The 14,044-nt window shown below is 44.1% G+C and overlaps 1 protein-coding gene across 4 annotated transcripts in view; it reads right to left on the minus strand.

The window, feature by feature from the left end:
* Mtus1 (microtubule associated scaffold protein 1) overlaps positions 1 to 14,044 on the minus strand; it is a 144,504-nt gene that overhangs the window by 82,248 nt on the left and 48,212 nt on the right. For all 4 annotated transcript variants that reach the window (XM_060381641.1, XM_060381640.1, XM_060381638.1 and 1 more), the window contains exons 2-3: positions 11,386 to 13,619; positions 5,124 to 5,319 (exon numbers count right to left, since the gene is read on the minus strand). In XM_060381641.1, the coding sequence (XP_060237624.1) occupies positions 5,124 to 5,319; positions 11,386 to 13,455 (2,266 nt within the window). In that variant the 5' untranslated portion in view covers positions 13,456 to 13,619. The remainder of the gene's footprint in view (positions 1 to 5,123; positions 5,320 to 11,385; positions 13,620 to 14,044) is intronic.

The raw sequence follows: 14,044 nt of genomic DNA on the forward strand, positions 1-14,044 counted from the left end.
TCTGCACTGCCTGTGCACTCCAAAGTCCATCTTCCTGACACCCACATGCTCTCCTCTCTCTACAACTGTTTGCTCACTTCTCCCGGTGAGGTCTTTCCTGACCATCCAATTTACAATCTAGCTCTGCTCTTTTTCCTAAGCACTCATCACTCACTGCTTGATGTACTAAACATTTCAATCACTTAGTTTAGTTTCTAATATCCTTCATTCAACTACAAGTACCACCAGGGCAGGAGTAGCCTGTTTCTTTCGTGTGTGTGTGTGTGTGTGTGTGTGTGTGTGTGTGTGTGTGTTGTGTTAGCCCAGCCTGAACTAGAACTAATTGTGTGGAGCCAGGAATAACCATTGTGCCTACCCTTCATCAGCTGTGAGAACACACACACACAAGAAAACTCAGGATAGTGCCTTCCACACCATATAACCCCCCAAGCCTGTCAACTACTATTACTACCGCAATAGAAGTACTGAGACACTCTGACATGTGGTGATGTATTTAGCTACAATAACTACTAAAAAACTTCATAATATAGCGATAATTTCTAGTTTTTAGTAACTAATGGACATAAATGAGACTATTTCTACTTTTACCACCTCCCTCAAACTTAGAAAACACTATAAAGATTTTAAAGTGTTTGAAATTCTGAACAAATTTTAAGAAAATGTTTGTATAAACCAACAAGCTCTACAGCTGAATGAGAAAGAGGAAAAGCCCATAACAGCAGACAGGTCTTTACAAGTTCTGGACGTACTACTGTCTCAAGAGGGAGTTATTAACCGACAATAAGCCAAATAAAAACGATGGTTTGCTCTTCCCAAATGTTCCTCCTCTAGAGTAAAATGAAAAACCGCCTCTAGCAAGCGGCCCTGCTTCACTTCAAGGCCTTGCTCACGTCTTCACAGCCACTTTGGGCAGCTTTTTGGTTGGGGCAAGAGAGTGATCAGGCTCTCCACTCAGGTAAAGGTGCCAGGGCAGAGAGGGTGCCCTGCCCTGCTTCTGTCTCCCTGCCTGCTTCACTCTGGTCTCTGAGGGGACATGCTCTTAGCAGCCCAAACCAGTCCAAACTGAACTGGACTGGTAAGTGAATCTCTGTAACAGTCAGAGCTGAGTGCAGCACAGCCAGCTCCCTGCTGAGCACCGACTGTGTGGCATTAGTTTTCAATAATCTTGTTAAAGCATTTGCGTCTTAGGAAGTTAAGGCTGCTGTAAGTCCAGGGCCTAAAAAGACAACATCTCTCAAACTTACAGCTGGGAACAAAACAGGGTTTTTTGGTTTTTGTTTTTTGTTTGTTCAAAACTGTTGATTCAAATGGTGCCTCTTTAGAGAGAGAACATCAGGCTAGGAACCTAGAACTCACTGCCTGCTTTGAGTACCACCCCTGCCTTTCCCTGCTACAAAACCTCAGCCCCTCACCCAGGTCAGTTTCCTGGTTCAGAAGTTCGAAATAAGCCTCAGAAAAATCATCGTAAGGGTTAAGTAAACACGGAGCTGAAATGGTTAATTTAGAGCCTAGGAATTGGCACACATTTAACAGTGAGCTGATAGCATCAGCGTTATAATAATTGTTAGGAAAATTTCCATCATTATCTAATCATATTTAATTGAGTTCATTAACAAAACAAAACAGAGCTGGAGATCTAGTTTAGTGGTGGGGCATTTGCCTAGCATGCTCAAGGCGCCACTGGCATTCCTGAGTTCAATTCTTAGTACCGCCATCAACAACCCACACTCTGAAGATGCAAAAGTACTTGAGTTTGACTTGTATTATGTTATATTCTTGCAACATATATAAATGTCCACATTTTATACATGAAATGGAGGCACCCCAATGGTTTTAATTGTATTCCTTCTCATACTCAGCCTAAATTTTTTAATGTTATTTTGACTCTGGGTCTGGCTTTCTGCTTGGTTTTTTGAAGGGATTTATTGAAAACCCCATGGCTGGAAGGCTGCTGCCACTTACCTTTCCAACAGTAAGCGTGGGAGGCAACAGTGACATCCATTTGGTTTCAGTTTGCGAATACACAAACACTTCATTGTACAGGAAAGGGCAGAGACTCTCAAGCATCCAAAGGCACACTGTTCTTGCTCCTGGGGTGTCTGTTCTACCTTTAACTCAGCAGTATTACATTTCCTGTCCCCCACAACAAACACCCCCCGGTTTATGGAGACTCTCCAAACAAGTCCTAGTTGCTAATTTTTAAACACACAACACCACACAACTGAGTAAGCTTTCTGTCTTACCTCAGCTAGCAGAACAAATACCACGGACTGGATGGCCCAAGCAACGGGAATTTATTTTTTTCTTATTTCTAGAGGCTGGGCTGTCCGAGACCAAGGTCTCAGCTAACGTGCTTTCTACCAAGAGCCTCTTCTTGGTTTCAAGATGGCCCCTTTCTCTTATATCTCACAAGGCTCACATACAGCTCTGGTACTTCTTCTTCTTCTGATAAGCTGTTTCGGACTAGGGTCTCATCTTTATGATTTCATTTAATTGTCTGACTTCCTCACAGGCCTTAGCTACAAAGTTAGGGCTTCTGCCTTTAAACATTCAGTCCACACATGTCTGCTAACTATACAGTGTGACACTTGCCTGTACCCTAAGCACTCAGAAGACAGAGGCAAGAGGATTGCTGCAAGTTCAGGGACAGCTTGAGATACCCAGCAAGTGCCAAATCAACTAGGAAAACTGAAACCTTGTCTAAAAACAATACATAGTAAGTTACCACACTCACTTGGATTCAATTCCCAGCACCCACATAAAATAAAAATAAATAAATGTTTAGCCTAACAGGATCCACATTTCTCTTAAGACAAAACATATATAACACATGGTAAAGGAACGTTAGAAAGGACTGGTCACCTCCATAAAGAACGCCACCTGTTTCAATAGATCCTGGGCAGGGACCTAACTTCTAAAACCCGTGTGCGCTCAAGTCTATGAGCATCACATGGTTCAGATCATTATGCCAGTAGCACCCATTTCTCAGAAAACTAGCGGGGTTCCTCATCACCCCTGGAAAAACAAGACTGCAAAAAGCTGTTGTTGGTGCCTAAGATCTGAAACCCTTGCTCTTGACAAGTGTCCATGCCAAGAGAGGAGTAATACTCGCCAGGCCTGGCAACTCGGTGGTGCCAGAACGAAACCAGAACACGGGACCCCTAAGTACAGGCCAAGGAGCCAGTGACAACAGCTCCACATGGCACTGAGTCCCAGGTGCTCCACACATCAAAGCAGGAAGGGAGCTCCCCAACCTTGGCAGCAGCCTAGAGCCACACCAGGGTGCAGCAGTGAGGACCAGAACTCGGATCTCCTTCCTGGTTGACTCCCAAGGACCACTGCTTCCCTACATATTTTAGATTCTCTTCCACTTTCCTCCCGAATGAGGAACACTCGATGGGGACACACTTCTCTGTCCATTCCCCTGGGGATGGAAGTGAGCGCAAATCTCTCTTCTTCCAGATCATCTAGGATTTGTGCCTACACCCTCATGACCTTGGCATTAACAGAGAATCTGAAGGGCACATGCTCAGTCAGCTTTTGCATACCAGCAGCTTTGAGAGAGATAGAACTCTGCAAAACAAACCTAAAATTGTTAAGTTGTAGTGCAGTAAAGAGGTCCGTTGGGGTCCGGCTATTCTTATAGGCTCTGTAAGACATTCTCACATGTGGGGACACATCACTTTCAGAGGCGTGGTGCTTAGCACTCAATAGCAGTCACTGTTTTTATAAGGGCTCCATCTGATATGCCTTTATTTGCACAAGGCTGTACCTGCAGAAAGAAGGGTGTTCCCTACGGAGCGCTCTCCGGTCCACTGGGGTGACCAAGCAGGCTCTTTGTCTTAGGCTTTGAAACGGATGAATTTCGCACATCTGCCAAATTGAGCGAGGCCCTTCACAGCCATTCTTGGTGCTCTCAAATTTCAGCCCAATTCGACTTTAAAAGCTAGCAGCTCTAAAATCCAAGCCAAGGTAAACGAAAGTTCACACTTGAAAAGTTTTAACTTTTCAGTTGTAGTCCTATTCCTACACTGTCTCTCAGTACAATTCAAAGGAGGGGGGGGGAATCTCTTCCTATGTGCTGGGGGCACGTTATGACCCTTCAAAAAACCCTAGTCTGTTATGACCTTAGCCATTTATTAAAGGTCTATTACATTTATTTATTCGATGTTTGTATAAGACAGAGAAAGAGGGAAGACTCGTGTGTGTGTGTGTGTGTGTGTGTGTGTGTGTAAGGACAGAAGGCAGCGTATGGGACTTACTTTCCCCTTTCTGCTCTGTGGGGCCCTCCATCCTAGGAAGAGCTTGACCTTGCAATCCTCCTGCCTCAGCCTTCCAAGTAATAGGATTATGCTGGTGCACCACCACACCCAGTTTGTTAAAATAATAATAATAATAACAACAACAACAACTCGTGTGCTCCTATTTGCTTCCTGTAGCTAATGATAAAAAACCATTAATAAAAGCAACTTGAGGAAGAAAGCATGTATTCTCTTTTAAACTTCCAGGTCACGGTCTATAACTGAGGGAAGTCAAGACAGGAACCCGGGGCAGGAACTGAAGCAGAGACCCTGGAGAACTGCTGCTTATTGGTTTGCTTCCAGGTTCACGTTCAGCTGCCGTTTTTCCTCCAGACCAGGCCCACCTGCCTCAGCACGGTACTGCCCACGGTGTACTGGTCCCTCCTACCTCAATTAGCAACCAAGAAAATGCTCCACAGTCATGCCCTCGAGCCAATCTGATGAAAGCAATTCTTTAATTGGGGTTTCCTTCCTCCCAAGAGTGTCAAACTGACAAGCCAGATTATCACAATGTTTACAACAGCTAGCCATCTGCACAGTTACACACTCATGCTTGTGAATAGCCTGGAATTTAAGCACATCAGCCACTCCCAAAGGTAAGTGCTATGCACTTTTGCACCGCTCAAAGGTACGGGCTAGGCTGTCTGTCTCGTCTGACTCCTTGTTCTTCCTAAGCAGACTGCTGGACCACAAAAAGCTTGCTGCTTTAGGGACAGGACGCATTGGTTCCAAAACCAAATGGTCTCTTTGCTTTCTGCCAAGCCTAATTTCACATGCAAATAACTCATACAGTGCTTCATAATGGAGTTACTTTGTCCTTACCAGAGCTGGACACACGCCTGATCCTCTGAGGCGACAGGGCCCTGTCAGAGCCTAGGGTTCTGCTGTCACTCTTCCTCCTCAGGCAGGAAACGGCAGGCCCCACTTTGGCTTTTAGACCTGGTGTTTTCCTCAGGCTGCAGGAGTCTGGCTTGGAACTGCTCCTTCCCGGGGTCGTGGAAGTTTTGGGTGTAGAACCCTGTGAAGAAACCAGTTAGGATTTCAGTCTCATCATGCTTTTCCCCGACACAACATCCTTGTGGTGTTGGCTCTGTGAGAGAAAACGCCTCTCTCGGTCTTTGGCTATGCCAAAGAAGTATTTAATTACAGTTTTTACTGTGAACAATTAAGACTCTTCACAGCTGACTTCAATTTGTCCTGATCTCTCTTCAGGCACATTAGTGGAACCCATCTCCAGTGCCCCAGCTGACTCCAGCAATACTGCTCAGCCCTCTGCCAGAACAGACACTCAGCTATCCTCCTCCCCCAGTTGTCTGGTTATTCCTTTCTGGGTCCTATTTTCTTGTTTCTTGGGGTCTTGTTTTCTTCTTCCCACAACAAATCACGCCACAGAGCTTGTCTTCTGTTCCAACTACAGCTGATATGCTCAAAATCCACATTTCCAAGCCAACAGTCTCCCCTTCAGCTACCCCTGTATTTAATTTCTGTCTGCACCTCCCCACTGAGATCTTTCTACTCAGTAAAAACAACAATGATCCTATTATTGTTGGCATTCACTAACACAGAGCCCTTACACTACATAAAATACCATTCTAAACTGTTTATTTTTAGGTAGCTTGCAAAATGATGACAGTTGTATGTCATGCAAAATATCGCAGTTTTACACACATGTAGCTATATTTATATTTAACTTCTCATTATCCCTATCCATCTTTCCCAGCCCTTTCCTCCTACTCCTTTCAAGTCACATCTATGCATACATATGTCTATACATACACATACATGCACATAAATATAAATATAAAATTAATATGAAATATAAACATATAAAAATATATAAACATATATATTTAATCTAGTATACAAGGCAAAATGTGTGATTTTATTTTGTCTTCTATATCACCCATTTTGTACTGATTTTCCTTTTCCTTAGACCTGTTCTTCTCTGTCAAATTCCTCCATTTTCAAGTTGCGCACCCACATGCATATACACACACATACACAAAACAACAGGCAGAAAGACAGGCTGATTCTGTGAATGAAAAAAAAGTATTTCTAAATCTGACTGATTTAAACTCAACATGATTTCCAACCCCATCAATTCTCCTGTAAATGGCAAAATTTCATTCTTTTTTATGGATGAGTGAAGTTTCCATTGTGTATCTGTACCACCACTTTAATCAGCTCATCTGCTGACAGGCATCTGGACTTGTTCCCTATCTGGCCACTGTGAATAGTAAAGCAGTAAGCAAGGATGTTTGGTTATCTGATAAGGCAGACTTGGGATTCCTTCTGGAGTAACTCCAGAAGCAGAGGTGGTTCTCCTCTCTCCCTTCCCCTCCCCCTGTCCCTCCTTCTCTCTTTCTCCCTCCCCTCTCTCTTTCTCTCTCTCTCTCTCACTTTGTATCCCAGCTGTAGTCTCCTCCCTGTACTCTCCTTCCAGTCCCACCTTTCTTCCCTCTTCTCCCCCTATGCCCCTCCCTTAGTCCACTGATAGGGAAGGTCCTCCTCCCACTTCTATTTGACCCTAACCTATCAAGTCTCATCAGGACTGGCTGCATCATCTTCCTCTGTGGCCTAGCAAGGCTGCACACACACACCCCGCAGGGGAAGGTGATCAGAGAGCCTGCCACTGAGTTCATGTCAGAGATAGACTCTGCTCCCCTAAGGAGCACACATTGAGACTGAGCTGCCTATGGTCTACATCTGAGCAGGGATCTAGGTCCTCTCCATGCATGGTCCTGGGTTGGCACATCAGTCCCTGTAGGGACCCCAGATTTTTTGGCTCTATTGTTCTCCTTGTGGCGCTGCTGTCCCCTCCAGGTCTTCCTATATCCCTTTCTTCCATAAGATTCCCTGCACTCTGCCCAAGGTTTGGCTATGAGACTCAGCATCTGCTTTGATACCCTGTCCATTCTAAAGTCTAAGCATGTTTATCAACTAATTTAAATCTGTTTAGTAACCCAGTAAGATTATCTGTCATGTCCCATATTTTTGAAAGTGTGAAAACTCTCAATAATTAAAGTGGTTATCTATGTACCTCACAATTTCTGCCTCATCTCCTATTAACACAGTCCTCTTTTCTACCTGCCTTTGTCTAAGAGCCAGCCTCATTTCTCAAAGATAACTGAAATCATGTCCTCGGGGCCAGGGATCACCAGCCTTTACTTCTCCTTCTACTCCCCTACCACAAAAACCTTCATCAAGTTCAACTCTTTCAAAGTCACATAAAACCCTTTAGGATGCAGCAGCCGCCGTCACCGTCTTCCTCGCATTCCCACCCCCATCACGACCTCTACCTTCAGCTGGCATCCCCTGCATCAGACTATACCCGTGTGTGTGTTTCTTCTTCTTTAAGCCTGGCATTTTCTCTGCCCAGAACACATCTCCTGTAGGTGATGCCGAGTGACAAAATGGCTTTTTCATTAGAAACATCCCTTAATATCCTCCCAATTGCTACCACCCCCTTTCCTCTCCTGTAACACAGCGACCCATTCACACTCAAAACTCAGTGCTTAGCACGTCCTAAAGGCTTACTTCTCACCGTCCCACTACACTAGATACAATACTTGTACCAAAGCTGTCTTTTTAAATATACCCTAACAAGTTCTACCATGTGGCATACACAGTAGATTTCCAACAAGTGTTTCCACTGTAGAGATAAACAAAACAAAACAAACAGTAATCTGACTCTTGCTCCAAGTACAAATTCTAACACTACAAACTACACTTTTCTTCTCCCTTTACATAGAAAAACTGAGCCTCATAGAGAGGTCACTTTGCAGTGAATGATGGACCCACACGTTTAAAATTATCCAAAATTCATGCACTTCAGCTCAGGCTTACACATTCCCTACCGAGACCCTTCTTTGTTTAATCACAGATAACTGTTTCCAACAGTAAGATCCTAGACCTACTGTTTCCAACAGTAAGATCCCAGGATGTTCCAACAGTAAGATCCTAGTGTATGTTGAATCCATACACTAGGTGAAATCAATGGTAATCCAATAGCTGGTGTCCCAAGAGAACTGCCACAGGTCACGTTCACGGAGCACAACAGAATCTTCTACTAGTGAAACTTTCTTTTAAAATGTAAGTCAAAAATCAAGTGTCTGTAGGTGTCTGGGCTTATTTCTGGGTCTTCAACTCAATTCTATTGATCTAACAGTCTGTTTCTATGATGCACCAACCAAGGACCATGCATGAAGGGGACCTAAACCCCCTCCTCAGATGTAGCTCATAGGCAGCTCAGTCATGTGGGTCTCCTAGTAAGGGGAGCAGGGGTTTTCTCTGACATAGACTCTGTTGCCTGCTCTTTGATTACTTCCCCCTGGTGGGGGAAAGGGGTACTGCCAGGCCACAGAAGAACAACATGCAGGCAGTCCTAATGAGACTTGATAGGCTGGGGTCAGATGGTGGGGGAGGAGGGCTCCCCCTTTTCCCCTTTTTCGTACCCTTTTTTCCATAGGGTATGAAAGTAGGAGGGAAGAGGCGGGCAGTTGATACCATGAGGAGAGGAGGAAGAGAACTGTAATAGGGATGTAAAGTGAGTAAATTATAAAAAATAAGTTTAAACTAAAAAGTCAAGCTTCTCTTCAACTTAATGGCGTGAATCATCCACAAGCCACTTATTTTACCTTCACAGCCCGCATTCTGAAAAATTCTGAAGTCAGTGACATATGGGGCCTGAGTTTGGATATCCAACAGCTGTATGAGTTTTAAATAAACCCTCTGAAGCATTAACATGTGGATAGCAACTGCCCTGCTGTTGCAGGAAAAAACAAAAAAACAATGTAGATCAGCCCTGAGCACTACCGGGACAATTAAATGACAGCCTTCAAGGAATGCACCTGAGCCATTCTTCCTTTACCCATGCATATATAACATATAACCTTTGCAATGGACAACTACTTTTAAGCATTTCATGGTAGTCCAAATCTCTTCTCCCAAATAAAAACATTTCTAAAGTTTCAGTCACTCAACAGCCATAAGGTGGTAGGCAGTGTTGTAGAATACATTAATTTAACTGAAGACTAAGACCAACAGTACACTTTAAAAAACAAAATCACCATCCTTCTATGACAGAGCCCTTACATACTACAGAAGTGACTAACAACGTCAGTTCACCCATTTAGCATTCTACAATAAGCCTGTGGCTACGAAGGTTGGTCCGGCCTCTTCACTACCCTCCTTTCCTTAGGCTAGAACAAAAAAATGTTTGAGAGTTGAATTAGACAAGTGGGAGTACACTGCCGTGTTTCAGCCACAGTCACAGAAGCACAGTTCAGGGCTCTAGCTAACGAAGGCACCAGTGAAGAGACAGCCTGTGGGGCAGTCCTGCCAGCCTTCCTCGCACGGCAGCTCTTCGTATCTAATTCTGAGCTCTCACTGCAACATTGCTAAGGTGCCAACTGCAGGATTCCGTCTCACCTCACACCTCCATGGCCTCACCTCAGTATCGCATCATCGCCCGCAGCTACCAAGTTGGAAGCAAAAATCAAACCAAGACTCTCCAGTTTCAGAACTACACAAGCAATTCATATTCAAGACCAATGTTCAGGGAACTTTATGCTAGTTTTTCTCGTACTTGGAGGTTGACAGCCAGTAGGCATCCCATAAAGCTAGGCACGGTGGCGCACAGATAACCTTAGCACTAAGGGTGCTAAGCAAGAGGACCTCAGACTCAAGGGGAGCCTGGGCTACTGTGGCTGGACTCAAAGCCGCACTGGCTGCAGCTTAGTTCCTGGTGTCTCACAGCAACAACAAATTCTCTGTAAATTAATGAAAAAGCCTCATGGTTTTGTGTACATCTATAAACACCTAAGACTACGATTACAATTAAGAGTTTGTTGTAATTTTATTTGGGAAAAATATTGAAGTCCTAAACGATCAGAGTTTCCTCGGTTAAACATAAAAAGAACTTGGAAGAGCTGTGTTCTGAAACAATATACAAGTTTGCCAGTAGGACTGCTGATAAAAACCAAAACACCTGTAAGCTGACCCAGGGTCAAGAGTATCTCCTGATGCTTCTTATCATCGAGGAGATGCCTGTGCGACCTGCCATGTAACCTGAACCACCACCACCTCACATATTTCACCATGCTGTGAAATACACGCTCCTACACAAGAGTTTCCCCCCTACCCCCCCGAAGGCAGGCTGTCTGCGTTATGTCTGTCGTCCTCCTCTGCTCTCAGATCCATTCCCGGTCAAGAGGACGAGCTTTTCAAGGGCGGTCTGTGTGGGGCTGAAAATACTCCTCGGTCTCCACTGCCAAAAATAGAGGCGAGTACACACAGAGTTCCAACGGTGGCATGGCAAATGTTTTCAAAACAGGTTTTTATCATATACCATCATAAAAAAACCATGTTTAAGGACAAATAACCTTTGGACTACACATAACGCTTTGATTTTTTTTTTTTTTTTGAGGGACTCTATTCTCATCCCCCCTCAGGATTTGACAGGTGCTGCTGAAGACATACTGCCTTATTGACTGTGCTACTGTGTGTGGATTTTGGTTTCTCTCGTGCATTAGGGCTACAGGTGACCTGACCCACCCACCGCTCAAATCCTTTCCCTTCTGGCCATGGCAAAGTTACCTGACCCATGTCACAGAGCTGCTCGGTAGACTCACAAATCCGAGAGAACAGACTCCTCTGCCTCCAGCATCTCTGTGTTGATCTGTTTACCAGCACTCCCTAGCCATTTCTAAAATGTGGTACAATATGTCTGAATGCTTATAGCTCCCCACTCCTGTTTGTTTGTTTAGAAAAGTAAAATACACTCTGATTATGTCAGCTACTTCACTTCAAATATCTAAATATATTTATTAAAATGTTAACTTATTCTTTTGAAAGACTATTACAAAAAGAGAACCCATGTTCAAGAAAATATTGAAACAGTATTTTTTAACATGCAAGTTTGTTATATTTTTGACTCAACACTATCCTGGCTAACAGGACAAAGAATAACCAAATACAAATTATGAACTGAGTTCAGTGATATTAGCAATTAACAGGTAATAACTAGCAATTGCTGATACACCAGTTTTTCCCCCCACCATTCCTAAAAGCAGACAGCACTTACCACAAAAAGAGACTTGGATTCAAAAGTCTCATTCATGGCTTGCTTTCCCAGCTCTTGCTTTTCCCTTGGAGCCTCACTATCCTTTTCACCCTTTTCAGGGCCAATCTGATCGATGTGAGAAACGTACGTTACTTCCAAACACTCTGAACTTTTCATCTTAACTGGGAGAATGCCTTTGATCTTCTGGAGAAACGCAGCTACAGACCCAGGCTCGCTTACTGTGTGAGGAGAACCTGTCTTGCCAACATCCTCCTGGGTCGATTTCGTGGCAGATGTTGTTCTTGGAACCCTGAGCGAAGCGTTTTTAGAATGAGTTGTAACATGCACATCCTGGCTGGTGATGAGTTTATTAAACTGTTGCTTATGTGTCTTGCTAATTAGGATTTCTGGTTTTTTGTCTGCTTTCAAGTCAGACCTTGGCATTTTGTTTATAACCATTGACTGTTTAGAAGGCACTGGTGAGGGTGAGGAGTCCCCAGGAACCTGAGGGTTGGGTGTGCCCTTTGTTGGGGGAGCATCTTTGGGTTGCAGCACTGACCTGGATATAACTTTGGCTTTAACATTTTTGAAGTTTGGTCTCGGATAACTTATAATTTCTGTTTTCCTAACTTTATTGCCTATGGTGGTGCTCGTTTTGGTAGCTGATTTTCCCAGATTGGGTTTTGACATATTTATTGGTGCTCCTTTCAAGTTTGGTGCGTTTTTAGCATCTCTTGGCCCATTCTCCACATTATTGTTGCATGTTTCTGTCACTTGGATGGGTGAACACATAAAGCTTACATTGGGGGGTTGCAGAACTGGTGTTGATATGCAAACTGTATTATTTGTGCTAATGGCTCTACCATCTTCATCCCAAGCCATTTCATACGATGAGATGCTCTGTCCTGGAACACTTCTCAGGGTCAGCTCTTTGGTACTACTTTGGATTTCTGAGTTGCTGTCATGAGAAGCGACGCGTGGGTCTTCAGTTGTGGTGACTGTACACTCAGAGTCCAGGACTCTGGTTTTACTCTTATCAAAAGCTGGCACCAGTAAAGGGCATCCACCATCAACATGACAGTTGGACAGTGTTTCTCGTAGATTTTGGCCCATTTCCTGTTGACCATATGAGCTGTGTGAATGTGCCTCACTGTTGGACTCATCTTCAGATACACAATAGAACTCCTGTAGTACAGACCCATTGGGGACCTCCATGCCATCAGAAACTGGTGTCACAGCTTGTAGCTCTTTCTCTCCAACAAGTTCTTGCTCGGTCCTATCTGCATAATCTTTGGTGACATTTCCTAAAGAATACAGACTCTGAATTCCAATGACCGGACTGTCAGTTTGCATCAGCACATCAGAACACACTGTGTAGGTTGTGTTTAGGGTCTCTGATGGTGTGGCTTGAAGGCTTTCAAAGTTCTCTCTGTCACAGTTAATGCCCGTCACGTGCATCTTAGAAGAATGGGGTGCTGTCCAAGTAGAGCAGGAGATCAGTGTATTTCCATCCCTCACACTTGTTGCCTGCAGCCCTCCAGCAGCATGTAGAGGCTGACCCTGTTTGATAGCATGGTGTGCAATAAAGGTACCGTTAACTGGGTCCACTCTCATGTCAAATGTTCCTTTCAGCTCCAAAGCTGCGGGAGCGCCTGCACAATCCAAATCGTCATCAGACTTACACACACAGGGAAGAGAGGACTCACCCCTCTTATTCTCAAGAGTCTCTAGGGAATCCATGTTACTGTGCAGGTCCAGGGCCTTCTCTGTATTCCCGAGTGCAGAAGACCGGCAGGTTGGGTCACTATGCATTGCAAACTCACTAGTGAAATCACCTGAAGGCTCTGGGTAAGCAACTGCCTCAACACACTGCTGGCCTAAAGAGACACTCTCACTATGGTCCACGGCGGGATGCATTTCATAGTCAACCACCATGTCATCTGGGTTGGCAGAGTTCCAATCTCCGTGACTAGCTGAAGGGTGCTGCGTACATGGTGATGTTTTGTTGTATTCAGAGGTATTCAAGTTTTTATCTCTGATAAATATGTAACGCAATCCATCTTCTGTCCTATCTGAATTAGCATCATTCATCCTGAATACTAACTTTAAACCTCTGCCATTTTATTTTTCTCTTCAAATCCTTCTAAATCCAGAGTGAATGAAAAATGGTCTTGCTCCTCCTCTCTCTATTGCTTTCAGCCCAGTTTCCGAATTGTAGTCTTAGATGCTTTGAAGTTGAAATGATTTGTTGTTCCCTGGAAGAAAAAAAACATTTAACTCAAATATATGTTAGAACATTTACACATCACCCCTTAATTAGCTTAGATCACTATTTTCACGCTACTAACTCACAATTATGAGTGGGGGGGGATTTATAATATCATTGGCTAATCTAACACTCCCTTTTTGCGAGTGAAGGAATGGAACACGATGATATGGAAACACAGATAAAGTTTCCTACTGATATCACAGACATTCTCCTCCATGACTCCCAGAGACTTCTTGGAAGGGGGAGGGGAAGGGAGGTGACTAAGTCGTTCCTTCTTACTAGTTGACAGTGAAACCATTCATCCTAATTTCCCTTGGCAGTCCCGATTTATGTCCAATGTCCCAGCTTAATTCATAAGCACCCCACCCCCACCCCACCACTGTCAAAAGGGACCCCTCTCTGCATGATTAC

This window comes from Meriones unguiculatus, chromosome 4 (genome assembly GCF_030254825.1).
Source record: "Meriones unguiculatus strain TT.TT164.6M chromosome 4, Bangor_MerUng_6.1, whole genome shotgun sequence".
Lineage (NCBI taxonomy): Eukaryota > Metazoa > Chordata > Mammalia > Rodentia > Muridae > Meriones > Meriones unguiculatus.